General features: G+C 24.9%; 2 protein-coding genes across 5 annotated transcripts in view; both read right to left on the reverse strand.

Annotated features, from left to right (window-relative positions):
- LOC126904733 (neuroligin-4, Y-linked-like) overlaps positions 1–27,775 on the reverse strand; it is a 169,257-nt gene that overhangs the window by 13,487 nt on the left and 127,995 nt on the right. For all 4 annotated transcript variants that reach the window (XM_050683979.1, XM_050683957.1, XM_050683971.1 and 1 more), the window contains 4 exons: positions 10,152–10,301; positions 7,178–7,378; positions 2,352–2,788; positions 182–496 (listed from right to left, as the gene is read on the reverse strand). In XM_050683979.1, the coding sequence (XP_050539936.1) occupies positions 182–496; positions 2,352–2,788; positions 7,178–7,378; positions 10,152–10,301 (1,103 nt within the window). The remainder of the gene's footprint in view (positions 1–181; positions 497–2,351; positions 2,789–7,177; positions 7,379–10,151; positions 10,302–27,775) is intronic.
- On the reverse strand, positions 24,516–26,341 carry LOC126904983 (uncharacterized). Its single transcript, XM_050684390.1, has 4 exons — positions 26,199–26,341; positions 25,955–26,137; positions 24,895–25,161; positions 24,516–24,831 (listed from the first exon to the last, which is right to left on the reverse strand). The coding sequence occupies exons 1-4, from the start codon at positions 26,250–26,252 to the stop codon at positions 24,805–24,807; spliced, it is 531 nt and encodes a 176-aa protein (XP_050540347.1). The 5' UTR covers positions 26,253–26,341; the 3' UTR covers positions 24,516–24,804.

Genomic DNA, 27,775 nt, shown 5'->3' on the forward strand with positions numbered 1-27,775 from the left:
ACATCATTATGGTGGTGGTTTATTTGGTTTTAAACTAGAAATGTACTAGAAAAAAGCATTTTCTAAATTATGGTCCTATGAAATACATTTTTATTATTAATCTATTGCTACTAAAAATCTGTAATTATTTTTCATAAATATAATGAATTTTATCGAATTAGTAAATGTATTATTAACTTACTTGAGGAAAATCGCCGTCCCTGGTTTGATAATCAAACACATAAAAAAACGATTTGGTTTTTCTTTTTTTTGGATCATTGTTTGTTGGCTTAGATTGGCTCAACAAATCACCAGTGTGTACCAGCGGTGCAACATATTGAGCGTCACTTAAAGCTGCAATGGTAGCATCTCTTGTGTTGATAGGATGAAGAACTGTCCGTTCCCAGTCTGTATACTCATTTACAATAGTAAAGAATATTTCGGATAAATGGTAACTATAAGCATTTCTGACGTACGTGCGTAGTATTTTGTCTCGGCGTTCTCCCTCAAAACCAGCCTGAAAAAAACATTTTTCAAGTTTCTTATAAGTTAATCCCAGAAGACCCGATGGTAGAAAAGTGGTGATGAACGTGACCAAAAAGCGTGGGTAGGTACACATTAAAGAAAAGTTAGTTATTTCAAAATAGTAAGGAAAAATGTAATACAATAAACTTATTTTTTATGTTTGGGATGTGTTTTAATATATTGACATTTATTTTATATATTTGATTCTTGAAGCAATATTTAATCGTACTAAATCGCACTGTTTAAGTAAAGAGCTTATCATGTAGATAAAAATTCATTAAGTTGGAAAAATATCATAAAATTAAAAAAAAAACCGATTCGAAATAAATTTTCTCAATAAGTTTTAAAAAAATAATTTTGACATCTCCTAAATTACACAATTGTGGAATAAACCCTCTTTGCTCAATAACTACAGAAGTATTACTTAATAAGTGTCTATTTTTTCCAACTAGCACAAATTCAATGTTTGTATTGAGGTGCCTAATGATAATTCCAAATTTTTATTAAAAATTTTAAAATTGTCTTATTTTAATATTTTTTCTATCACATAGAAGACACAACAAAAATCACATTATAGTAAAATTAACACTTTCGTAGCTTCGTATCGAAGCTAAAATAGGATTTTAACGTAAAAATACAAAAATTGTTAAAAAAAAAAGTTATAATGTCTTAATTTTTTTATTAAAAGTTATAGGATTTGTTATAGGATTTTCGTGACTCATTATGTATATACAAAGTGATTTTTTTAACACTAACAACTCGTTTTATCTAGAAATAATTAATGATATAATTAAGAAAAAAACTGGTTTATAGCAACTTTACTTTTTCAGAAGTTATTATCATTTTAAAATATAGACAAGAAATTTTTGACCTCACTCCTCCTGCTTATATATAAATATACTAATAACATCTGAAATACTGGGCCAAAATTAACCAGTCATTTTTTTAAATTATATTATTTGATTTTGGTTAAATTAATAATTTGGTATAAGGAATTTAAAAAGTAATTGATGTCTGATAAATCAAGAAATATATGAAACTAAAATATACCAAAAATAATTTTCTTAACAAAGTTGTTAAGAGAAATCGAGTGACTAGCATTGAAAGAATCATTCTGTATATAGCAAGTAAATTTTAAAATTAATTAAATAAATATGACACGTTTCACAAGAAACTTGTCATACCACGACAAGTAATCTAATTAGTATGAGAATAAAAAGACTCAAAGTTATCATAAAGTAAAAGTGATACAATGAGAAGTAATGTTGTCACAATTTTAAGTAAAATAATTTTAACTGAAAACTATCTAACCATAGTTGGTAATTTAACGAACTGAAATACTTTTATCAGCTTTCAAATATGTATTTTAATTTTTAAATACATATTTTTGAATTATTCAATTTGCATTTTACATAATAAAGTGTACTCAATCCATTAAGTTAAAAGTAAATGATAAATTAGTTTGTTGATTAAATATTATAGTATCGATTTTTTAATCATATTTTTTTACAAATATTGAATACTTTATTTAATTATATGAAATTTAAAAAGTTTCCGATTGAAATAAAAGATAAGAAAAATGCTCACTTTATTTGTTTACCGAGAAATAATAATAAATAAATTAATAGTGTTATTTAGTTGTTAGTATTTTAGTAAAACGTCTTTAAATGTTATTTTTAAATATTTTAATAAAAAAATTTCCCCAGGAAGGTTGTTTGAATAACTAAGTTCATATAGGTTATCGTATAAAAAATTGACTTCTATCTTTTTATAAATCATGTTATAGTTAATCTACAGTATTATCATTATCTTATTCATAGTTGATATTTTTATTGTAAATATTTTACCTGGATATCATTTGAACTGAACCTCCAAAGTGCTTCACTAGTAACAACTCCAAACAACAAATCATACTTGTTTAATGCATTTTCAAAATCAAATTTTTGAAATCTAGCACCAAAGGGCACGCTAGATTTGCTATATCCATCAAATTCGGGCAGTAGATTAGTAATAACATTTTCTTGATAGTTGCTTTTGATGACTACTCCATCAACACTAGGTCCAAACGCACTAAGATAAGTTGGTAAGGCTATAGCTGCTGACATGAGCTGATCTAAAGAAATATCCCGCAAACAGTCGACAATCGGTTCAGGATTATTGTCAGACCCATCAAAGGAACAATTTACTTGTTTGGCTAGTTGAGTGGCGTACGATACAGGATCTTCAACTAAAGCCCAACTGCTTAAAGCAGAACCAGACAACAAAATAGCTCGGTGAAATAAACCTGAAAAATAAATTTAAAGTTCAGATAAAATGAATTTATTGCAAGTATATAAACTTAAACAACAATAGAAAAATTGAACTTATTTATTAGTAGACATTAATAGACATCTGTAATAATAATTTATTATATTCAGTTATTTTTTCGGCAAAATAGTTGAATTCAAGAATAAATTATTTCTATTTAAATTATGCTAATTTCAATTATACAAAAATTAATGTTGTGAATAAATTCTCTCAAAATTCTATGATAATGAAAAAACGTCTGAAAAATATAAAAATAAATTTGTTGGTACTGTAAAAACATAAAAAAAAAATTATTAGATACAACAGTTATTTAAGTTTATGATTAAAATATTTTAGCTTTGACGTGTAACTGAGGAGCTATTAATTTTACTCTGTCGTTATTTTTTTGTGTGTCGATAATAATGAAAATTGATAAATTTCTTTAAATTACAAAGATGTGTGTTCAAACAGCTCTGTACTTTACTATGACAACTTTTTGGCATCAAATTGTAACTTTTAATGACCTAAGTCCCACTGTGCGATTTCTAAATTCGAAAATCATGTAATTTTTGGAAGATACGATACTTTAATTTTTTAATTGCTCTAACTGTTTGAATAATGGATGGACCAAATTATTATGTATGACCACACTGTCCCTCTTAGGACGGTGTAGTCGAGTCGGTAACGCGGTAGTGCTTGACGCTCACTACCTTAGGTTTGAAACTCGGTCACGGGTGGCTTCATTTGCTGAGCAAAAGATCAGTTCGGTAATTGGAGTCGCCATCCTACTCTGCGGCAACGGACTAACCAACCATTCGTGAGTACCAATGGTTGAGAAAATTTCCCCCTTGGGTAAAGTTGCTCTAGGCCTTTAATAGGCCTGGAAAAAGCATTAAAACAATGGACGAAATTAAAAATTTTAGAGATAATATTAAAGAATAATTATTGATAATAGCACTGTGTAGCTTAAACATCAAATAAAATTGTTTTTATTCAAATTTTTTTTTTTTTGTTGAAGCTAATACAATGAACTCTTAGGCCAAAAAATATAAAACATTCTTAAAGAATCTAGTTTCTTCAAAATGACATAACAATAACAATTGACATCCAAAAATTTGATTTCTCATATAAATAAATAGTTAAAGTGATAAGATAAGCCAAATGAATAACCACTTTTTTTAATATTTTTAATTGTTATGGAAAAATAAAAAAAAATTGAAGTTTGCATTTGAGTACCGACAAAACACAGAAGCTTAATCAGGTACTAAATCATACATGAAAACATAGCCCAGTTATAAAACTGAAAATTAAAAATTGTATAAAGAGTATGTCGCGCAGTATTTAAGCTGTATTGGCTGCTAAATGTGGTCATACAAAATATTAATTCTAACAAAAATTATACCACAGAAAAACTATAAAAACTATAAAGAAAAATTACTTTTGTATATGTTACTATTTTTTTAACAATATGTGATATATTAATAATGTTCTATGAGTATTTAAAATAAAAAAGTTATTTAATTATCTACTATCTAAATAAAAATTGGAAAATATTAATTTTTGTGTTTGGGTCTAATAATATGACTGGGTACAGTAGTCATATTTTTGATTCCTATTTATAAACAGAATGCTCAATCTAAATAACGAAGTTTATTTATACCCTTTAAACTCGTGGCCTATAATACTACTTAAGATAAAATACAGATCACTTTATAGTTTACTGTATTTTATACTTGCAAATAGCTCGTAAATATTTTGAAGTTAAGTGATTTCAAAAATTGTTTAGCGATTTATGATAACAATTCTGTATAAAAAGCTAATAAACTTTAACTATAAAATACAGAACTGGGGAAGAATATTTGTAAAAATCATAGGTTAATCAATATTTATTTATTTAGAATATTAGATAAACGTTTTTAAACATCTTTATTTTATCTTGATAGATAATTTTCATAAATAAATTTTGTACTTTTACTTTTTTTGGTATTAACTTTTTGAAATGTAATCGTTTTTGTTGATTTAAATATATTTTTATATAATTATGTAATATATAATTGTAATACAATATAATTCACAATGTAAACTTTTTATAAACATTATTTATAAAAAGTTTATTTGTATATGCTTATATATGATCGGTTTAATAGAACCACTCGATTACTCTCAAAATAATTACATTATTGGAATAATAATTTTTGAGATATTTTAGTTACATATAATTCTTAATTTATCAACTAATAATTATTATTGAGAATCATACCTTATAACATAAAGGGGTGATAACTTTATTTTTTAAATAGCAATATACATATTTAATTAACTTATTAAATAGATAACTAACTTATTAAAAAATGACTGGCCGATAATAATATTTGGACCCGTAATTCGGAAGTTATGAACAATTTAAAGTAATGACTGAAAGAAATGACTTGTGATAAAAATAGGAACACTCATTTTTAACACTAGTTATTTCCTGGCCATACTCTTCGTCCCGCTTAGGTATAAAAATGAGAACAACTTCCCAAGTGCTGGTTAAAAAGTTATTATCGACCAGTCATTTTTTAAATTAAATTATTTTCTATTTTATAAGCTAGTTAAATATGTATGTTGCCATTTGAAAAAATAAAGTTAATACTCCTTTATGTTATAAGAGATAATTCTAAAAAGTTATTATTACCTGATAGATCAAAAAATATTTGCATCAAAAAGAAATCAAAAGAATTTTTTTTCAAATATTGTGTTTATTTTGTGAGTAATCGAATAATTTTTGATAAACCGATCACCCTGTAGTTAAATGGGTTATTTGGAAACAGGAACCCGTGCAAAAATTCCAATTTTCCAAGAAAGTTAAAACACTAATTTTGCAAATAACTACAAATAATAAAATGCGAAAAATCATTCTATCATTATAATGATAGAATTTGAAATTATATTTAAAAATTTAATATTTAATAAAATATTTTCCGAAAAAATGTTATTTAATTTTTTTAATTTGCTTGACATAAAATAGGGAACACTGAATGAAAAATAAAGAATTTGGAGAATTCCCGTTATATTATATATTATAATTTCCTATACAGTGTGATCGAAATCTGGTAAGACACTTTTTTTCTCAGAAACTATTGAGAATTTAAAATTTTTGTAAAAAGAAAAATTATTAAGTTTATAAAACTACAATAATATGAAGTTAAATAAATTTTATTTTTATCCCTTCAGGGATAAAAATGTTTATTTATAATTTTTTTAATTGGGAACCACTATTTTTGATTTGATAATATGTTAGAAAAAAAAATTACAAACACTTTTGTTCTTATAATGTTCTTATTTATCCGAGCAACCATTTACGTTTTATAATTGTTTAAAGATTTTGACTTCCAGAAAAAATATTGTCATTTATTACGTTTTATAATATCGGTGGCAGTGCAACCGGTAATTTTGTTAGAACCTTTAGTCTTACAAAACCATAGACTTAGCTATTAATAATACCCCGAAAACCCGGTTTGAATCTATTATTGTTATCACTCATTTAGTGCGTTGTAAATTTTTATAGTTGATTTACCTGTCATAACTTGATCAATAAAATTTGGTTTATGCAACAGCAAATAAAAATAATGACTTCTGTATTTAATACAGTAAAATGACAATAGAAATTTGGTCTAAAATCACTTAGCTTTAACAAACTGTAACGGACGAACGGTTTATCGGACAAAAAAAATTATAAGAACAAAATTGTTTGTAATTTTTTTTTCTATCATATTATAAAGTTAAAAATAAGGGTTTCCATTTAAAAAAATTATAAACAAGGGTTTTTATCATTGAAGGGACGAAAAAAAATAATGGTTTGACTATATATTATTGTAGAGTTTTTTGAACTTGATATTTTTTCTCTATAATAAAATTTAAAATTCTCAATATTTTCTGAGAAAATGAGTGTCTTACCAGATTTCAATCACTCTGTATATTTCAATGGACATTTAACATATAAAATGCCCGGTTTTTCTCCTATGACGGTTAATGATGGTCAATATGCATTTTTTTTTTTTAATTTCCTGATATGATGTTAAATAAATAAATTAATTAAAAAGTTATTGAACTATAAAATGCTTATTTTAAAATATTTGAATAAATATAGCTTTCGAAATATATAAATTACTGATTAGCTACTCAGCACTCTCTAAGTCGCCCCTATTGTATGTTGATTCGCTGAATATCATTCATAAAAACAACAACAAAATAAAAATGAAAAAAATAAGAGAAATAAAAAAGTTGTGAGTAAGTGTACATATAAATAACATATTCCAGTAAAAACCTTTAAATGTAAGATGTTGAACATATTCTCTTTTCCAAATGACACATTCAATTTATAACTTAACTAAAATCGAATTACCTGTAACGACGGTAGGAGATATCATCAGAAAGTTTATACAAGCAGCACCAGGTCCGTGGCCCATTAATGAAACATTTTCTGGATCACCTCCAAAAAGAGCAATATTCTGTTGCACCCAATGTAGTGCTGCTATTTGGTCCATTAAACCATAGTTAGATACACGACCTCTCAAATTAGGAGACCCATTAGCGTTTAAAAACCCTAGAAAATTTAAGTTAGAGATATAAGTGATTGTGAGTTTTTATTGAATATTTATCTAATTTTTCAAATGAAATATCAAATGAGAATTGTATATTTTAATTAATATTTTTTACGTAAAAATATATGTAGACTTAAAAAATTTATTATAAAGCTATAAATGGACAGTTTCACTTTTTGTTTCTATTAGTTACATGTTTTTTTTATAATTTATCAAGCGTAAAGCATTTTTCATATCCGTCCCTTATAAATTAAAGACGGTAAAATGTAATTTATTAAATATCAACTTACAAATTTAACCATATTATTTATTAAATAATGTTCTGATTGGATAATTTTCTTAATTAATGAAGAAAATGATTGGTTAATACAAATTGTTCAACTAATATTTCAGAAGTTATCAAAATTTTTATATCCAGGCTGGAGAAGAAGTGCGGCCTAAAAATATTTAGTAATAAAAATAACAAAACTCACGCCTTGTTTCTAGCCATTATTTTAAATTTTGAATAGCTTTCAAAATATTAGTACAATTGTTGTTATCCAATAGTAATTTATTTTTACAATATCATTTTCAGTGTTGGAAAAATGAAGATTATTATCTAGATTATTTTTATCTAGATAAAAATAATATTATCTTTTATCTTAGCTAGATGACTTTACAAATGGTTATCTAAACCACATTCAAAATTATTATTTATATAACAAATATCTAAATAATTGATTTATTTACGATTAAAGAGATGCTAAGCAATACTTAGAATTTAATAATATTTTTTAAAATTATTACATCATGTATCCTACATTTTTATAACATAATATGATAAATCTATAAGCTATATAGCTTATGTAATTGTATTAGGGTAATATACTTACACGCATATAATTTTAATTAATATTCCTGTAAATTTCGATAAAGTGATAAACATAAATATATCATGGAATTCTTAGTACAATAACTGATTTTGTATTCATATTCATGACATAATAACTAGAATATATACCTATGGTATTTTTATTTCTATTAAACAAACTAAGAAAATTTTTTTTTTTTTATCAACATGTTGTGAAGTCTTTTAAAGTATGCGTTGTTATTTTATGAAAACAATGAACAACAACATTGACATTATATTAGTATGAGTTAAAACGATATCATCTAAATTTTAAAAGTTAAGGACAGTCGGGATCTAACGTAGTAGAGTTTAGAACATTTTTAATTAGTATTGATTAATATCTGATAGTCATTAAAATAATATTTGTAAAACTCCTAGATGTATTTGAAACAAATTAAAAAACAATTTGACATAGTTACAAAAAATTACATAATTCTTCAATATCTAGATTTAGGATAGTTTTTTACTCTAATGGCTATTTTATATTATAAAACAATCGAGGGATATTTTTTAAAAATATTATAGTGCACTTCAAAAGCTATAATTTAATGTTGTTAAAAGTTATCAGACTGTTCCGAAATATTTCTAAAAATTGAGTTGAAAATTTTGTTTTCAAAATTTTAATAATCACATTTTTTATCTAAATTTTTCTTTAATTTCACTCTTATTTCATTAAATTATCACTCTAACTATTTCATTATTAATATCGCATTTTAGAATGTATCTTTACTTTTATTTTAAGTTACTATGTATGTTAGGTGTTTTTTACCATATAGCTTCGATACGAATCTAAGAAAGTATTGGATTTATAATGATGTGTTTTTTTTTTATTTTCTTCCACAAAAATTCTCAGCTTTCACTGGACTAATTATAATGATCAATACGTCATAAGAACCTAAGTTTAATCTAGTTTAATCTAATGATGCTAAAAACTGAATAAAACTTCCTCAGTTTTATAAATTTAGAAAAATAACAAACAATTTCGCAATCGAAAAAATGNTGATACTAATGATACTAATGATACTAATGTACTAATGATGCTAAAAACTGAATAAAACTTCCTCAGTTTTATAAATTTAGAAAAATAACAAACAATTTCGCAATCGAAAAAATGTTCAATATTTCTTTCTGAATTTTAGTTTTGCTATAACATGTTTTTAAAAACATTGAACCTAATAAAATTTTACAAAAAAAAAAACAAGAGAAAATTAAATTTTCTTATAATATGCTTTTTATGAAAATTTAAAAATACTAAAAACATGCATAAAATAGAAATATGGTAAAAATTGCTATTTATTTTATAATAAGTTATATTCCAGAACAGTTATAATTTAATTAACAAAAAATGGTCCTCACATATGTATCTCAAAATACGTATATTTTTATGTCGAATTAGATTTTATGTATCTTCATTATTTATTATAGAGGTATTGAGCGGGTTATAGTAAACAGATCACTCTGTACAGAAAATGAAAAAGCTTTCAGAAATGGTTTCCAACTGTTTCGGTTTTTAATTTTAATTAGTATTGTTATTAACATTTTGAGAGAAAACGGGTACACTTTCAATAAGATTCTGTTGTCAAAACTTCAACAAACGGTATAAACATTTAATCCATTTATAAAAAGTTTTAATGAGGATACCCAGTCAAAAAAGTAAATAAAAAAAATGGAGTGTGTCGTATTTTAATTTTTTATTAAACCTTTTGAAATTAATATGAAAGCCTTAACTGACAAATATTAGTAGCTGATAAATCCTAAAACAAGCAAAGAAATTGGTTTTTCTTTTATCACTTAAATTGTTATAATTATTTTTTGTTTAATTTATACTGTGTAAAGTTTATATACTGGACTGATATAGGTGTACTAAAATGGTACAGTTGACTTACCTAGAACTCCTAGTCTATAGTTTAATGTGATAACGACTAGATCTGCGACACTTGCAAGAACGCGGCCATCATATGAGTTTCCAGAGTTCCATTCATATGACTCGCCATGGATAAACACTAACACTGGATATTTGCGAACGATTCGACTACCTGTAAAATAAAAAAAATATTTACTTTTATTTTATTTAAGCATTAGATAAAAAGTGAAAAAATAATAATTATTTCGACAATAATAAATACAAATAGTAAATTACAACAGATATAGTGTTTTTTGTTTAAGCATAATTAGTTTTTTTTTACACTTCTTGCAGCCTGTTGAGGGACATAGCGGTCTCTCTCGACGAAGAGGTTTCTTAAACAAGGATACTAAGGGACGACTAGTAAGTCCGTGATTGGAGGGAGGGTTGGTGACTCCAATTACTGAACTGATCTCTGGCTCAACAAACGGAGCCGTCCGTGACCGAATCTCAAACCCAAAACAGTGTGCACTAGGCATTGCCATGTTTCAGACTCGGCCACATCGTCCCTTTTATATTCGTTCAATTTTATATTGAACATAAATCCAAAATCGATATTCACTATCCACGTTACTTATTTTAGTTTATTATCTTTCAATTTTCCCTATTGCTTACGTAAGATTTTCTTTAATAATCGTATTGTTGTTTTTCAAGGCATCGAATGTATAACAATAAGTGTATATAAAAAATATTATTTTTTTTAAATCAACACAACACTGTATATTTTTTAAAACAAAGCTTTATAGTAAAAAAAATATATTTTGATAAAAAGCTATACTTTTTGTAAGTTGAACAAGTAATAAAATAAAAACTTATGAAAAAAATAAAACTTAGTAAATACAAGTATATTTGTTGTATTTTCCCCTATTAGTTAGAAACAAGAAAAATAGCAAATATTTAATATGAAAATTTATTTAAATTATCTCTTGAAACAAGTAGAAGAATCGACTTATAATACGTTTGTATACCAATATATTTTTTTAAATCTTCACTTAAAATAAAATATAAAAGCAGATTTCTATAAGCTACAAAAATGAATTTTTATTCAAATACAAAATCTTGACTGATCTGGTATTTAATTTTTGAATATCATGATCTGATTTTATAATATAAATATTACGAGAACATTTGATTTATAACACAAAAAATATTCTTAAAAAATAACCTATTTACATCATATGACTATTATTGTATTAAATTATTCATTATTCACAAACCATTATAGTCATAGTTTTTAAGTGAAAAATTAGTATTAACGTTTTTAATGTTACAGATATTAATAAGTCTTTAGAGCTTATACTTCTAGCTTATCTATCAATTAATGGTCATGATTCCTTTGTTGTAATTTTTAAACAGTGTGGCAAATTTAAACGTATCCTCTAAAAAAATAGTCTTAACGAAAGTCATTTAAAAGTTTTTAAACTAGATCATGTATCAATTTTTAATAAATATTTTTGGTGTCATGCAATTAAGTTAAATTAATTTTTTTTTAGATGGAAGCCAGTTGTAAAGAAAATTTTCAACTAAAATTTGTTATAATTACTAAAGTCATTTGAATATATTAATCAGGATATATATTTTGAATGAAGGATACTTACTTAATATTTATAATATTACTTCAGTTTTTTTATTATAATAAGAGAGAAATATTATAATATACTAAAACATTAAAAAAAAATAATTTTAAACGTATTTTGTTACTATTAATTAAAAGTATATTAAATAATGCCTAAATCCCAACACAATAAAAAAAAAAAGATATTAGTGTTTATGTGTTTAGCACTTATAGGGGTTTATTCTGTTTTTATTTGTTGTGTGCTGTAGAAAGAAAACCAAGTCATATAATGCCCTGAAACTCTTTATAGAACATCTAAATGCCATAGTGATTTCAACGAAACTCATAACAAACAATTCAATCGAATTGAATTTAAAAGATTTTCTATGAAAGATATCTTAATTATGAAACTTGATTAAAAATATTCTGGATTTATTTAGATGTCTTTATTTATTTTCAAATAAAAGTTTTTATTTTCATTAAAGACTTATTATTCTTCTAGAAAGTTGCGTCTATCCTATTCTTATACTTACTTCAGTTAAATAGAATATCTTAAAGTATGTAAATACTTTTAATACTATTGGAATAATTATAATAATAAGAATTAGAAATATTGCGCTGTTCGGCCCTACAAAATCAAAATTTGATTTAGTCCAAAATAAGATTATGACGAATGAAGTACGTGAGAGCATAAACTGTTTCATGTGTACCCAAAAACATCTGTCTGTCATACATGGAAGAATTGTTACGTTGTGGCGATATTCAGTTTACTTGTACTGCGTTGAAAGAGGTTTATTTTGACTTAAGCTTATAATCTAGTTCGTCCGTCTCCAAAACAGTAAAACATTACGAATAAAGTTTTGTGGACAAAAGTGCATGAGCGTACAAGTGCTTAGTCTGACAGGACAAAATATGAAAGGATTCCGTTAGTGAACATAAAAGTTACAAGAGTATTTTGGAGACGATTTATTAATCAAGACAGGGTATGTTACAAATTAAAACTTTGGATAAACACACTTTTCATAGTAGTTGTCATGGTTGGTAAAACTCGGCGTTTTAGAATTTGTTTCAAGTATTGTAGAACATCTGCTACCGTCATCCACCACACGCAATGTACATTACATATCTTTGCCATTATTTGATTGTAGTAATAGAATTTTACCGCAGACTTCACATTCTTGCACAGACTTATTCGCAAAAAAAAAAAAAAAAATCACTAATAAAATTGTTCACTTTATTAATATTAAAAAGTCTAGACACATGTTTTTTTCATTCCCTTAAAATATTGATGGAAAATTCTTAATATGTGTGTAGTTATTAATATAATATAAAGTGTTCTTATATAACTTAATTTAAAAAAAAGTCTTTATGAAAATATATGGGTGTGATTTATTTCTTAATTATTTTATCAGTGATGTGTCAGGAATTTTCTTATTTTTAAAGCTTTTATGGCAAACTGTTTTCATTTCTCTCAATATTTTATCTTATCGACACCCGGCATTGATTAATGATTGTTAAAGTAAAACGCTGTCATCGAAAAATCTTTTAATATTCATTTTATTATATCTTAACATCAAATTATTTATTCTACAAGAATGTAACCAAAATAATATCAATAATCAAATTGAACAAATCTAATTACCAACTAATTACATGAATACATCTAATGATAAAATAGTGGCCTGGTATTTTTTAATAACTTTCAAATAAATTATACCTATAACGCAGGCACATGTTAAAATTAAGTAAGAAGAAGGAAAAAAATGATTGAATTAAATTTTACTTATTCAAAATATCGAAGAATACTTTCATAAAATAATTACGTTATGAAAACACATTTTTGAAAATAAATCAATCAATTTTTGTATAAATGCGCAAAAAATATATTAGTCTTTTTTTCAATAAGCTAATAAAAAAAATTCTCGTGTTAGAGTACTGGTTTGGAAGTGAGTACTCTTCAATAAAATGACAGTTTTCATAAAATTATTGCTGTTTATGTTTTTACAAAAGACCGAAATTCGATCAGTGGGGTGGTAGAAAAAGTACTTGTTGGAGAGAATGCCAGTTAAGCTTTAATAAAAAAGAATGAGAAAAAACGAAATAGAGAAAACTACCCATAAAACACCAAACTCCTCCCTGGTGCTATTTTTATTTCATTCACAGGCGTTAGGAAGCTAGGCTATAACACTCAAGGCACATTCGAATTGAAAAATCGGTTTCCACAAAGTGCTCTGCTGAGAATCGTATAATCTATCTGCCAGCTGCATTGCAATATGGCAGTGGACAAATAATAGCTGTAAAAAAGGAAACTAGTTTTGTATTTGACTGTTAAAAACTGCATAGTTTATAATTATAATTCAATCTAATTTTAACACTGGTTGGTTTGGGTTTGGTATGTTACATCTGTTAAAAGAACGTGGCAAGCTAATAAATAAAATGAATTAATTTTTTTTATACACTATAAACGAATTTGACAGTGGCGAAAACTTATTTTATATTTATAGACTACGAATTTATTGTAAGGACGAACCATTCCGTTAAATGGCTAGGTGGAAACGTCAAAGATGGCGACGGAAAATATAAGAGTAATATGATTCGTACGTGTTTTTTGGACACTATAACATTATATCTTATGATAAAATGCTACAAAAGCAAGTAACCACGTTTTGCCTACCAGAAAAAAAAGAATGTTTCGTCATTTTGTAAAAGAAGTGTTTATGATCTTGCGAAAATCATATAAATATGAGAATTATTTTGTGTCTATTTAAATGAAAGATTAGCTTACATACCAAAATGCAATTGATAGATGGTATTTATTTAGATTATATTTTTGTAATATTGTTGGCGTTCATTAATATTCATGAAATCGACAAAACCTGTGAAAACACTACCAAATGTTGGTTTACCATTACCTATGCCAAAGGGAGTTGTTAGTTGTCCGTTACTTTTTTTTGCCAATTTTTTTATTACCCTTGGTGAGTAAAAAAAGAACTTTAGAGCTATAAGAGCTAATGGCTTGGAAACCCTTTTCTGTTTTTACCATCTATTATTGTTCTAGGTATCCTAAAATCTTTTATTTATTCAAAGTTAATGTCCACAAACGTGTAGTTTTTTTTTAAATTAGAGGTATATAAAATCAGAATTACAAAGACTACTTTAAAAAAACTGCGTGTAATATATATTTTTAAGATTGTAATCTCAACTAGTGTGCTTATTGTTCCACACCAATTCAAGTAAACAACATTATTTATAGACTGTATGTGTATTATAGAAAAAAATTAACTTATAGTTTACACCTGATAAATAATAAAATATTCTACCAGTGTTTTAATAATATAAAACAAGCATTATATGAAAGTGTTGAAAATTAACATTGTGACATATATATTTATACGCCAAACAAGGAAAAAATTTCAAATAATATTCTTAATACATCTCCTTATGTAAAGAGAGAATAAATTAAATACTTTTACAAAATAGAGATGTTTTTTGTTCTAGTTTTTTTTAAATATTTAAAATAATTTCAAAGTCGTTCTAAATATAAACGTTACGATTTGTATAATTATTTACTAATAATTACATTTTATCGTTTGATTAGCAAACATTTTTAAGCAATTTTGATTTCCGAATAATTTCTTTGATGATTGTAGCTTTTTTTCTTTTTCGTGTAATTATAAATAATATAATTATACGAACATTTTTGCAGTAATTTTTAAGAATCTACTGAAGAAAGTAAATGCTAGAATAGCAACACAAACAAATAATTCAATAATTCATCATTCTATATTTATAATTATAAATCATAATATTTTAATAGCATTATATTTTATTATTTGAAAAATGACATAAAATATAAATAAAATAGGATCTGAAAAATATTCATAACAAAAACATTTTCACCTGCTATTCAAAATACGTGACTGTTTGCCATAATTTTTTAATGTATGTTTGCTTATATTGTTCAAATGTAAAATAAATACAACAAAATTTTTATAGCCTTTGTTCAAATTGATTAAAATCTTTTTGAAAATAAAAGAAATACTATAATATACAAATTCCGAAACAGAAAAAGCAAAATACCATAACAAGTTAATAAACCGTATTGATATAATTTGTTCGGTTAATTGAATTTCAGTTTAACTAAACTTTAAGCTGCTAAGATTAAGTTTTTATACTTGAACCATTTGTACAGAACTTTAAGGTGGCAAAATTTGTTCAATTGATTTAAAAAACTTAAATAATTATACTCTGAAATGAGACTAGAAATTATTCTATGTATATATTCGGGCATACTACAAATTATATTGTTGAATTAATAATTTTGAAAAAAAAAATAAGCCAGAAATAAAATAAACTAATAGCTCAAAATGCTATCATTTATTACACACTTCATGCTTCCTAGTATTACATTCTCAACTATCCTTAATTTTGGTTGACTGATGGTAGGAAATCAAATTCTCCATATAATTTCACAGAGTTTAACTGGCTAATATATTATTTTCAAACTTTCCAGTTTTTTTTTCTTATACTTTTTGTACTCTATTCAATCTTCCTCATTTTTCGTTCATACAAAGCTTACGTTGTTAAATTCGATAAATTCTTCCAAGACATTCCTAACGGACATGTAAAATAGCTATCAAAAATACGGTAAATACGGTTTATTTTATGTGGTAGACACTGTATTATTACAACTTTCATACATTATGAGTATCATCCTGTCTGGAAGCATAGTAGCATCTACATTAGATTTTGTCGGTAATTTTGCAGCGAACATTTTGTCATAGCAGACATTTATTATTATTATCATTTATTACGTACTGTTGTCTATGACATAATAACAACGTTATACGGCATTAAAAATAAAAGTACTTTATTTACTACAGTGGTAGAAACTTTTCAGAATTTTTATTTTGTGAAAATAGTTTTTGCGTTAATGCAAAACGTATTTCTTTATACTTCATAATTCACTTTTCGTTTTAAAAGAATAATTTATTAGTATTAAAAATTTAGTTATATACTTTTAAAACTTTACAAATTTCCAAAAAAATGGGTTGTGTTGAGAATGCATTATGGAAATTAATTCAAACTTTTAAACAACACATTAAAAATCCGATGTATATTTAAATAATTTATACATTAAATATAAATAATGAGAATTGCTTTTCAAAAAAATCACCTCGTAAACTATGAGGATGAAAATTTACATTTTTGGTTCAAAATTTTTTTATAACGAGTATTTACAAAAGAAAAATAATAATTTGGTTATTAAGAATGCACATAACTGCATACTCAGGTTAAATAAGATTTACTAGTAATTGTACACAGTGTTTATCTTTATCTCCAAGCATTAATAAACCGCACTACTCCTCTTACCATGTTATAAAAATTCTAATAAATGCTAAATTAAAATGAAAAAATTTTATTATGCTTTATATTCCTTTAAAGATATCGTCTGAGTCATAGTTAAACAATCATTCAGTATCACTTTAAACGGTATTCGGTTACTATTTGTTTAAAAAGTATGTTTTAATAGAAGTTTGTTTACATTAAATCATCATATCCCTCAAAAAACCAAAATATACGATGCCATTTGAGTTCTTTCATACTTGAGTTTTGGGAACTACTAAGTTTTATCGCTTCCTCATAGTCGGCCCTCAAGTGATAAGTTACCTTCATAGGTTTTGTCTCGATCTACATGAGAACACATTCGAATAATTTACTTGTCATCCTCACGGCGTTGGTACTTTTATTAATCACAAACTCGAGGGACATATTAACACTTATGCAAACGTGTTTGACTTTTTTAAAAACATTCATAAATTATAATAAAGATCCAAACTTTTTGGTTTTGTAGGCTTAAGAAAAGTAAGAAATAGTCATATTCGATTTTAGAGAAGCGCAGCAAAATTCGATAACCTTCCCTGGCTACCCCAAAAAGGCAAACACTCGTATATAAATACTGGTGTCAGATCACAGTTTGTCACAATATGTCAACGTTGTGTACGGAAAACGACCACCACACTGTCTAGTAAAATATTTGTATCCATTTCATTTATATGATAATGCGTGTAATGGACAGAACACTACTTGGCCATTTGTTCAACACGTTATAGTGGAATCAGGAATGTGTTATATGTACTTACACTTGTTCAATGTAAATTCCGACAAAACCTCCCTTCATTCCGTCCAAATATCCTTGTTTTGTACGTACATTGCTGTAAATGTAAATATAAACACCAAATACACGTTTAACTTGACTACAGAATCCTTAGTGTTGGACATTTGAACAGTAAATACAACACTAGCAGATGTCATGTTTGATTTATGCAACTTTTGGTATGACGAAATTTTAGACATGGATAAAGAGGTTCTAGGTGTAATAAATAATATTAAAATGTGGTTTGCCAGATATACGTTAAAGATATATCTGAATTTTCCAGAACATCATATTATATATGATGTTATTGTAAAATATTGTATATCTACCATTAGTTCTAAATCTTTTGCACTACTATCCCTTAAGCATGATCAAGTACAAAAGTTTCATTCCCGCGGTCGTTAGGCCGGTAATATTTCTTCATCTTCTAACAAAATATTACAGATTTAGTATGGATAAATTGCTTTTTTTTATAATTATAAAGTCATTTGACAAATATTTTCTTTTATAATTTGATCTATTCAAATACTGAACTATTCAAATATAAAACTACGAGAACTCATAGAGTATTAGACAAAGTGAAATAATCTCACCTAATTAAAAATTGATCGATTATTAATAATTTTTTATTGAAATAAATGTGTATTGAACTAGATATAATATTTTTGACTCGCTTTGCGTAAACTATCATATTTTTATCTAAAATTGACATTAATTGTTGTAACAATACATTACTCGGTTTAATTAGCTATTATGAAAATTAATTTATAGTATATGACAGATAAACTTTACAATGCTGGAACTTAAGATTACGAATATTTCGACACTTGTTTCTTATTATTATATATTTTTAAGTAAAAAATAATTCTTTACCGATATACGGTCTGATAAAATTTCTCCTTTACTTACCTACTGTCCTTATATAGCACAATGCTTTTTAAAATGATAACTGTGATAATATTTTACTATTTATTATATTTTTTGGTAAGAAAATAAATCACCGTCTTTTGATCATATTCCATAGTACTATGTATATACACGTACGAAATATATTATTTTATCTTATCATGTACACATAATACAATTGCATTTTTCAGAAAATCGTAAAAACTGATCGTGGGTTTTGTTAGTAATTTTTATCGATATTTTAAAAATGCTTAACGAGTTCTCAAAGGTATTTAAATAATATGCACAAGATAGTGTTAATCTTACGACAGTAAAACTTTAAGAAAGAGAATTGTTGGTGTTTCTAAAGTATACTGTAACGACAGCGTCAAGCGTTCCGTGACATTGTGTTAAGCTATTTTTTTACACTACCCCTCTAAATTAAATTCCTGTTTGGGGCTTCCAAGTGTACACTGCCGCTTTAAACGTTCACGACGAACTTAATAAACATTTTGCAAGCATAGAAAACCCTACGTGCCATCTACGTGATTCAATTAAACGAGATTCATACGACCATAAGAAAGTATCTTATTTATTGCTCGGGATTTAATAAGAATTCACCTTCTTGTACTATAGGTGTTTGGTGATCATTTTATAGCATTGAGATTCGTACATTCATGGGCTGGTAATAATTTTGTTTTCATAATAAAATGAGAAAAAAAATATGATGTTAAGCAAGTAGTAATACAAAGAACAGAACATTAAATATATAAATTGAAATGAATATCAGATAGACATTGAATCAATAAAAATAATAACGAAATGTTAAGAAAATAAATACCCTCTACTGAGAATAAAAATAACGTTTTTAGTTAAATAATAGCATCTTCTTTTTAGATTTTATACAGTTTACGATGAATGCTTGACCTATCTTTGTTTACCTCGCGTCATCATCTGTTCCATCAAAGTAATAATGAAATTCCTAAACGTATTCAATAATCGCTTTCGCTTACCGAATAGTCCAAAGTTACCACATAAAACCATCGTCAGGACCGAAACCGCACACTTGCTTTTGGGTATAATATTAACTATTTTGTTCTTAGCTGATAGAATATTTGGGAATCGCTCTTATATATCGTTAGCTATCATCGTTTATTAGTAAACTATTTTTATAGCATCACAGTCGCTGTAAATAATAACACTGTAGTTGAAGACGTTTTTTTCGTTTCTCATAAAGTTTCAGAAAACGCCATTACTGTTTTGCAGCCCAAAAGTTTTACATCTTAACCGGCAAGGGTATTTATCGAAAAGTTTAAAGTACAGATAGAAAGTATTTTCTAACAATTACCAGGGCAGAATACTCAAAAAAACTTAAGTGAAAAGTTGTCGATTAGATATTGGATATGACAATTTGATGACTTCGTTCGTATTGAACAGACTCTTACACGATTACTAGCATACTTTTCAAATTTATGGCAACAATATCAAAACTTATTAAAAGTATTGTTTTACTAGCGATGGGATTTGTTTTCTCGCTAGATGTAAGGCTTTTCTGGAAGCGTTGATAAATTAAATAGGTCAACTATTATAAATATAACAAAGTGAAATATTTTGTATCCATTCGTAAATTTAGACAAATATTGTACCAAAGTATTTTAAACATAGTCTAACTCAATAAAATAAAAACTTTTAAAATAAACAATTAATTGTGACCTAAAAAATATAGCAACAATTCTGTTGTTATCAGACAGCTGAAAATGTTGGCGTGGTATTTGTAAATAAAAATGTGAAGATTTATCAAAATGTTTTTTAACGATATTAATGTTTTATCTTACATAAGTAATTTTCAATATTTGACGATTATAAAAAATCTCAAGAGTATCATATGAGAAGTATAATAATTTTAATCATATAAAATATTCATTAAATGACTTTTAAGCTTTATAGGAGATAATTCATTTGTCTTATTTTATTTTTAATAAGATAACGTGATCAGATTTTACATTCAATTTGTTCCCCCAATGCTAACGGTAAGAGTTCATCTATTGAAAATCCGATTAAACTAAACTCTAAAATCTCGAGGATGGTTTTCGCGTTAGTGAGGAAATCGTTTAACAAGTCCAACTCAAACTTGATTTTAATGGTAAATGAAAGTTTTAGTTGTACAAGTTAAGTTTGTTGTAGTCACATTTTGTAAATAGGTCCACTACATGATAAACTGGGGTAAATCTTTTGTTAAAATTAAAACTTAGTTAATATACTACTTGTTTTCTGTTTTATTAACATGGGTGTTGAATAGAGATCATAAAATGCTTTAAAACTTTTTTACCATAAATCCAAGACAACGCTAACGACGGAATTTTTTTATAATATTATATTTTAAGAGTTTATTAACTAGAAATTTTATATTTTAATTATTTACTTTCTTACAAATTATTCAATATAGATTTAAGTTCAATTTAATTTAAAATAGTCTAGTCATTGATAGTCTAATTTAATAGTTCACAGAAATTAATTTAAAAAAATATATTTATACTAATCACAGTTTAATGTCAAAAATATTCTTCTGATTTTAGTAAATTTTCCTTTAAGTATATTTTTTAATACCATGTATTCGATATTTTATAAAAGTTAATTTAAGAAATAAAACACTACTAATCAACGGCAATCCAAAATATTGTGAGTACTATTAGCTAAAATTTTCACCAACCATCAAAATAGATTGCATAATTATTTGATCACAGAAGCTATCAATCAAGTTCGTAATAATTTCTTGGCTCAGTTTTAATTTAGATATAAAAAATAATTATAAAAAAAAATTATTTTATGTTATATTAAATAAAAAATAAATTTAAAATATAACATTATATAATATTTGTTACACGCTATCAATTTTCGTAATATTATTTTATATCACTTAATTTTTTACAAAATTTTTGTTACTATATCTAGTGTTATTTGTTTTTTAAATACTTGTATTATTGTAAAATATCCATCTTATTTAAATTAATTCATAACAAAGAATTTAATAAAATTACAAAACTTAAAATCAATTCAGGAAAGAATGCCTTTAATGATTTATAATATTATTATTTTTATAAAACAAATGCACTACATGAAAAATCGTTACTATTTTTTCTTATTTTTTGTATTGTACCTTTTTTATATTACTGCAAATATTTTCATTCTTTTTGTATATAATCAATAAAATACTCAGACGCATAAATGTTGTTTTTACTCAATGATAAGTATACAATAATATTATGCGTAATGTAAAATATTTTCAAAAATGTACCTTTTTACGTTGAAATGGAATTCGTATAACTCAAGGAAAAGTTATTCACATACTAATTTTAGTATACCAGAGTTTTTCAATTATGAGATTTTTTTTTACATATCACACTATTTTAACGTAATTGTTATACTTGAGTGAACCGTTTATTAAAATGATTCTTAAGTAAAAATTGACACTTTTAGGTAATCAATAAATTGTACTATTCGACAACATTTGTATAATTAAAAAAAAAGAGTAAAAAAAATTACGAAAAATATTGTTTTACAAGTAAATGAATTGTAAAATAAGTATTATTGAATGATTTACATTAGAATTATTTTTAAGTACCTGCTTACACTTTCTATAGTAGTAAATTGTTAATTAGAATTAATGCATAAAACATTATTATTAAAAGACTATACTCACTGTCATCTAAGATAAATTATCCTCATTTAGCTAAGACTTAAAGTAGACTTAAAGTGAACGCTTTAAAAATATATATATAATTGGTTATATTTTAAAATTGAAATAAAATATGAACTTAAAATATATAAAAAGGCAATTATTACAGGATTCATGTATACAATATTTATATGAATTTAATTTATTGTTTAATAAATTCCTCACCCCAGTTACGGACTAACCACTCCTCGTCTCGGAGTATCAATTGTTAAAAATTCTCCTTTTTTGAGGAGGCCGCTATGGACCCTTATAGGGTTTAAAAAAACGAAAAAAATTTAACATTAATAAATCAATACATCAATTTATTGGTAACAAAATAAACATAGATAGATTTAAGTTATATGAAGAATCATATGAATAAAATTATATTTAGGAAACTCAATTCGATAAGATTAAAACATCTAACAAAACATATTATTTTCTAATTAGGAAATTTAGTTTGCTTATGCAAGGCAAAAAAAATTCATTTTTATTTGAGTTAAATTAGGATTCATATAATGATACTAATTTAATGAAGCCTAATATCAGAATTTGTTTAAGTATACGTTAAGATTTAACATTGCACAATTAATACTTATTTCTTTAAGACACTTAAAATATTAGTATGAAGTATACGAAATAATCAAAATATTAATTTAAATTCGTATTTGTGAAGATTACAACATTTTTACTTTTATAAATTATATGCAATGAACTTACAATAGAAAGTCGTATAAAATATTTATGTAATAATGTATTCCTATATAAATAAAGTACAATAACAAAGTGTTTTTCACACATAACACTCCTCTTTTGTTATATAAGAAATATTTTACAGCCAGGGAGATTTAATAATGAATTGTTCAACTGGAGTAAACATTATTTCTGTTGATAAAATGTGTACACAAAAAGAGAATATTTATTGGTAGTAGAGGTTTCAAAAAAATATCAGTAAAACTACACTAAAGATCTGAATTACATTAACCTTTTAATTTTGTCACACATTTATAAACTAACATTTAAAATAATATATTATTTCTACAAAAACAATCATGTAATCATTTTACTTAATTAATTATTTTAATTATTAAATGGCAACTATTTATATTTTTATTAATATTCATTAAAGGGGTTTCTTCCTAAATTTAATCCAAAATTTGATAGTAAATTCATTGCCATTTTAATTAATTACATTTTTAATAATCAATTTATTACTTTTTCTCTGTAAAACAATCAGTTTTATAACAAAAAAATTAGGATCCATCTTAAAATGGATTGACAGTACATAAATTGTAATGTAATGTATTCATTTTGTACATTAAACTCACAGAATGTTATTTTTCAATTAAATAAAATACATTTTTCTATATTTTAAAGTGTATAGTAAGGACTTGGTGAATATATTTTTTTAACAATTATAATGGAAATTACCATATTAATTATTTCTTTAAACTATTAAAATCAATAATAATTCTGCATTGATGTAAGTTAAATTAAGAGTATTATTGATTAAATTACCACTCAAAGTATTGTAAACTAGACATGAATCGCTCACTTGTTGACATTTCATACGTTATACAATATATTATCTTAGTTTTATTTTACAAGGGATTGCAATTAAGAGGCATTGTTAATTTTTGTGCGTATGAGTATATTTACATAAATATATCGTGGTAAAAAAGTTCACTAGTGTGCTTTATCACGGACTCTGTGTCTGATATTGTACCCAAAACTCACATCTGTCGCCACCCTAAACTCATGTCGCATTTCTAATTTATCAAAAGCTATTTTTCTCAAGAATAAATTTTACCTCTATTGCAAGAGTTAATTGCTTATTCATATAATCTAATAGAATTCAAAAAGCTAAAAAGACCATTTTACGCATTATTTTGCAAAATTAAATTACAAAAATTAAATTTGTTTAATTATGATCAGTAATATTAAATGGATATTTAATATTATAAATTAAAAATAAGGAATTATTAACATAGAGAAAATATATTAAATAAATCAATTGNCAATTAAAAAAAAGGAATTATTAACATAGAGAAAATATATTAAATAAATCAAATGAATCAATACAAATATATATAGCATATCACTATTTAATGTATGTATGACATATGATTATAGATTAATTAAATTTTTCAAATTTCATTAATAATAACTATTAAAAATATAATACAAGCTGTTAAATAAATAAATAAATGTATGGTAACCAAAATGACTTAAAAATATTATTACACTACTGAGAATAAAAAAATAGTAAAGTTGGCATTATTATGTGAAATCCCGTTTAGTTAACTTTCTTTGCAGTATCTATATTATGCATGTTTGGTAGATATTTGACTCTGTAATATTAGACATAATGATAAATACTATTTTTTTGATTATGTATCACAATGAAGTTTTACCTCAACGGATTTAAGATTTTCAATCAAATCATTGAGTTGTTTTTGTGTGAACATTTTTATTTCCTCATCTATTTCAGCATTTCCTTGAGCATTCTTGGATAGATCAGAAGATTTCTCTTTAATATATCTCGCAACATTTATGTACTTATCACTAATTTTTTCAATTGTTAATTTAGTTGGAGGTGCTCTGTTGTATGACTCAAAACCTGAACGCCATTGTTTGACGGCTTCTTTTACCGCATCTGAAGAAGAAGCCTTCTTTTCAATCTGAACCCAGTGAGATTTCAATACAATAAATAATAATTTAAAGAACTTTGGTAAAGTATGATATTCACAACATTTATTTTAACTTCGCTAACTTATAACTATACAACTGTAACATGAAATTTTACTTAAAAAGTCCTAAAATCCTATAACATTATACAGAAATTATATATAAATACCTGAAAATAATAATCTAAGAATAAAAACGAGAAATTCTAAATATGAATTGAAATTTTTTTAGTGTATTTGTATACTAATAATAAAATAAAATAAATTTTCATAAGGTGATTAAGAAATGGAATGAAATATATTTCTTTAAAACATTTATTAATCAAAGATATAGCTTATTAAGCCCAGAATTTTTGAAGTAGTCTTTTGAATTTTTGATATTTTGATAGTAAGAGTGATAAAATTAGCGGGGCTCTACTTTTTTTTCTTATTTTTAAGCATTTATTCGATTGCTACCTAAATTCAGTTCTATTTCTTCTGTACATAAAACTGTGAACTAGCAAAAGTCACATTTTTATTGAAAATGATTCAAGACTATATTTGAAATGCTTATGAATTAAGCATTTTTTAAATATTATCACCTCATTTTCAAAAAAGAAAAAATGTTACTTGGTACAGTTTATATCTCGTATACAAATATTTCTAGAATAATTTTGTTTACCTATTTTAATCAATTACAAAAAATAAGTATTATTATCAGTAAAAATTTAAGTAATTTTATATAATTTTAGATTATTTTAAAATCAATATAGTAATAGCATCTAATCATTATTAATTTTTAACATACTTTATCTGTAAATTCAGTTAGCCCAGATTTAAACTGTTCATAGTAAGTACTTAATTTTTTTTTTGCTGATTCAATAAATTCAGTGTTACTATTATCCATAGATTCTTTGATTTTTTTTGTAAGATCATTCATAGTGTTTTCAGTTTGGATGACCCAATCATTTTCAACAGATATTGCATTGATCTAGATATAGTAAAATATGTATACCTTTTCATAAAAATTTAAAATGTAAAAAAATACTAACCTGAATAACACCCATAGTCAATATGACAAAAAAAAAAAATCTAGTTTTAATCATTCTAATTTTAATTTTATTATAGTTTAAAATAATAATTATTAATTTTTAATGTTTTTCCATCTGCTTGTGGTAAAGACACAGTTAGTACTAAAGGTCATCTATAAAATTTGATTACATTTCTAGTAAGAACTTTGTACTTGTTTTTTATAAATTATAAATGATAATAAAAATTTTAGTTCCAGTACAGATTACTCATTATTCTATAATTATGTAATTAATATAGATGAATATTATTAATTTTTAAACTATTATTCTGCATATAAAATTCTTATAAATTGAAAAATATTAAATTCAACTTTTCGTATAAAAACGATATGGATTAAATTTTGAACATTATTAATGGGTCTATAAACAATTTAGCGTAAGCATATTCTTATATCATTATTGAAAATTCAGAAATAAATAGTATCTTATTATTTTCAATTATAATTATATTCAATTAATATGTCATTTTAAATTAAAACTAAACACAATACAACCTACTTATAATTATAGTTGCCTTTGTATTTAAATAATTTTAAATGCAGTTTACATATCATAAAAAAATACAAATATTTTTTTCAGTATTATTACTCGTCAATTAGGAATCAAAAAAACGGATTAATTAAAAGTTTTTTTTAATTTTATTCTATTGAATTTTTTAGTTTTTTTTCATAGAATTAATTGTTAAAACGATAGAATTCTTAGATTTTAAAATTACAATTTAAGTTGAAATACTTCTAAAGGTGCATGTTTAAAAATAAAATTCAATAAAAATAATTAAATAAAATTATATGAAAAAATTTCTTTTTTATTAATACACTCTTCTTATGTTACACCAACAATTTATGTTATAAAATAATTTTTAGGTCCATCACTTATATCTTACATCAACTTTATTTTTTTTTAATAATGCATACGTATTAAACTTATCAACCATTTTGTTCTTCATTTTTATAAATTATTTAGCTGCAATATTTCATTATTGCCAATTATTAATATTTGATGACGATTCAAAATTATTTATAGTGATAAAATCTTATAATAATTGTATAAAATTTGTAAGAGACTTAAACAGATCTCTTAATTGGTACATTTATAATGATCTATCGGTTAATGGAAGTAAATGTTGTCAAATATACCGATATTGTTATCCGATACTATCCAACTACTATATAGATTATACTAATCTAAAGGTAGTTAATAATGTAAAACATATAGGTATAATTTTATCATTTAGTTTTAAAACACATATTAATACTTTATGTGCAAAGGCTTATTTTTAAAATGTTAAATGTTTAATATAGCTTTATTCTTCTACGCTCTGTATTAGAATTTGGTATGCAGTCCCTAACTAAGTAGGCCAAATAGAATAAAAAACCCAACACAGGGGGACGTGGCATAGTTGGGTCAAGTATAATGATATTTGACAGTGATTAAAATCACTATCATAAAAAACGCTTCGATGCAAATATTTAGATAATGTTTAATTTTAAAAATTAATAGACTATGCCAAAAGCTACATGATCTCCTATATCCTTATT

This window comes from Daktulosphaira vitifoliae, unplaced genomic scaffold (assembly GCF_025091365.1).
Source record: "Daktulosphaira vitifoliae isolate Bord-2020 unplaced genomic scaffold, ASM2509136v1 Scaffold_1, whole genome shotgun sequence".
Classification (NCBI taxonomy): domain Eukaryota; kingdom Metazoa; phylum Arthropoda; class Insecta; order Hemiptera; family Phylloxeridae; genus Daktulosphaira; species Daktulosphaira vitifoliae.

Coding starts and splice junctions, on each gene's coding strand:
- LOC126904983 (XM_050684390.1), bottom strand. CDS start 26,252: ATGATTAAAACTAGATTTTTTTTTTTTGTCATATTGACTATGGGTGTT. Junction 26,138..26,198: donor TGACTATGGGTGTTATTCAG/GTTAGTATTTTT, acceptor TACTATATCTAG/ATCAATGCAATATCTGTTGA. Junction 24,832..24,894: donor AAAATCTTAAATCCGTTGAG/GTAAAACTTCAT, acceptor CTAATATTACAG/AGTCAAATATCTACCAAACA.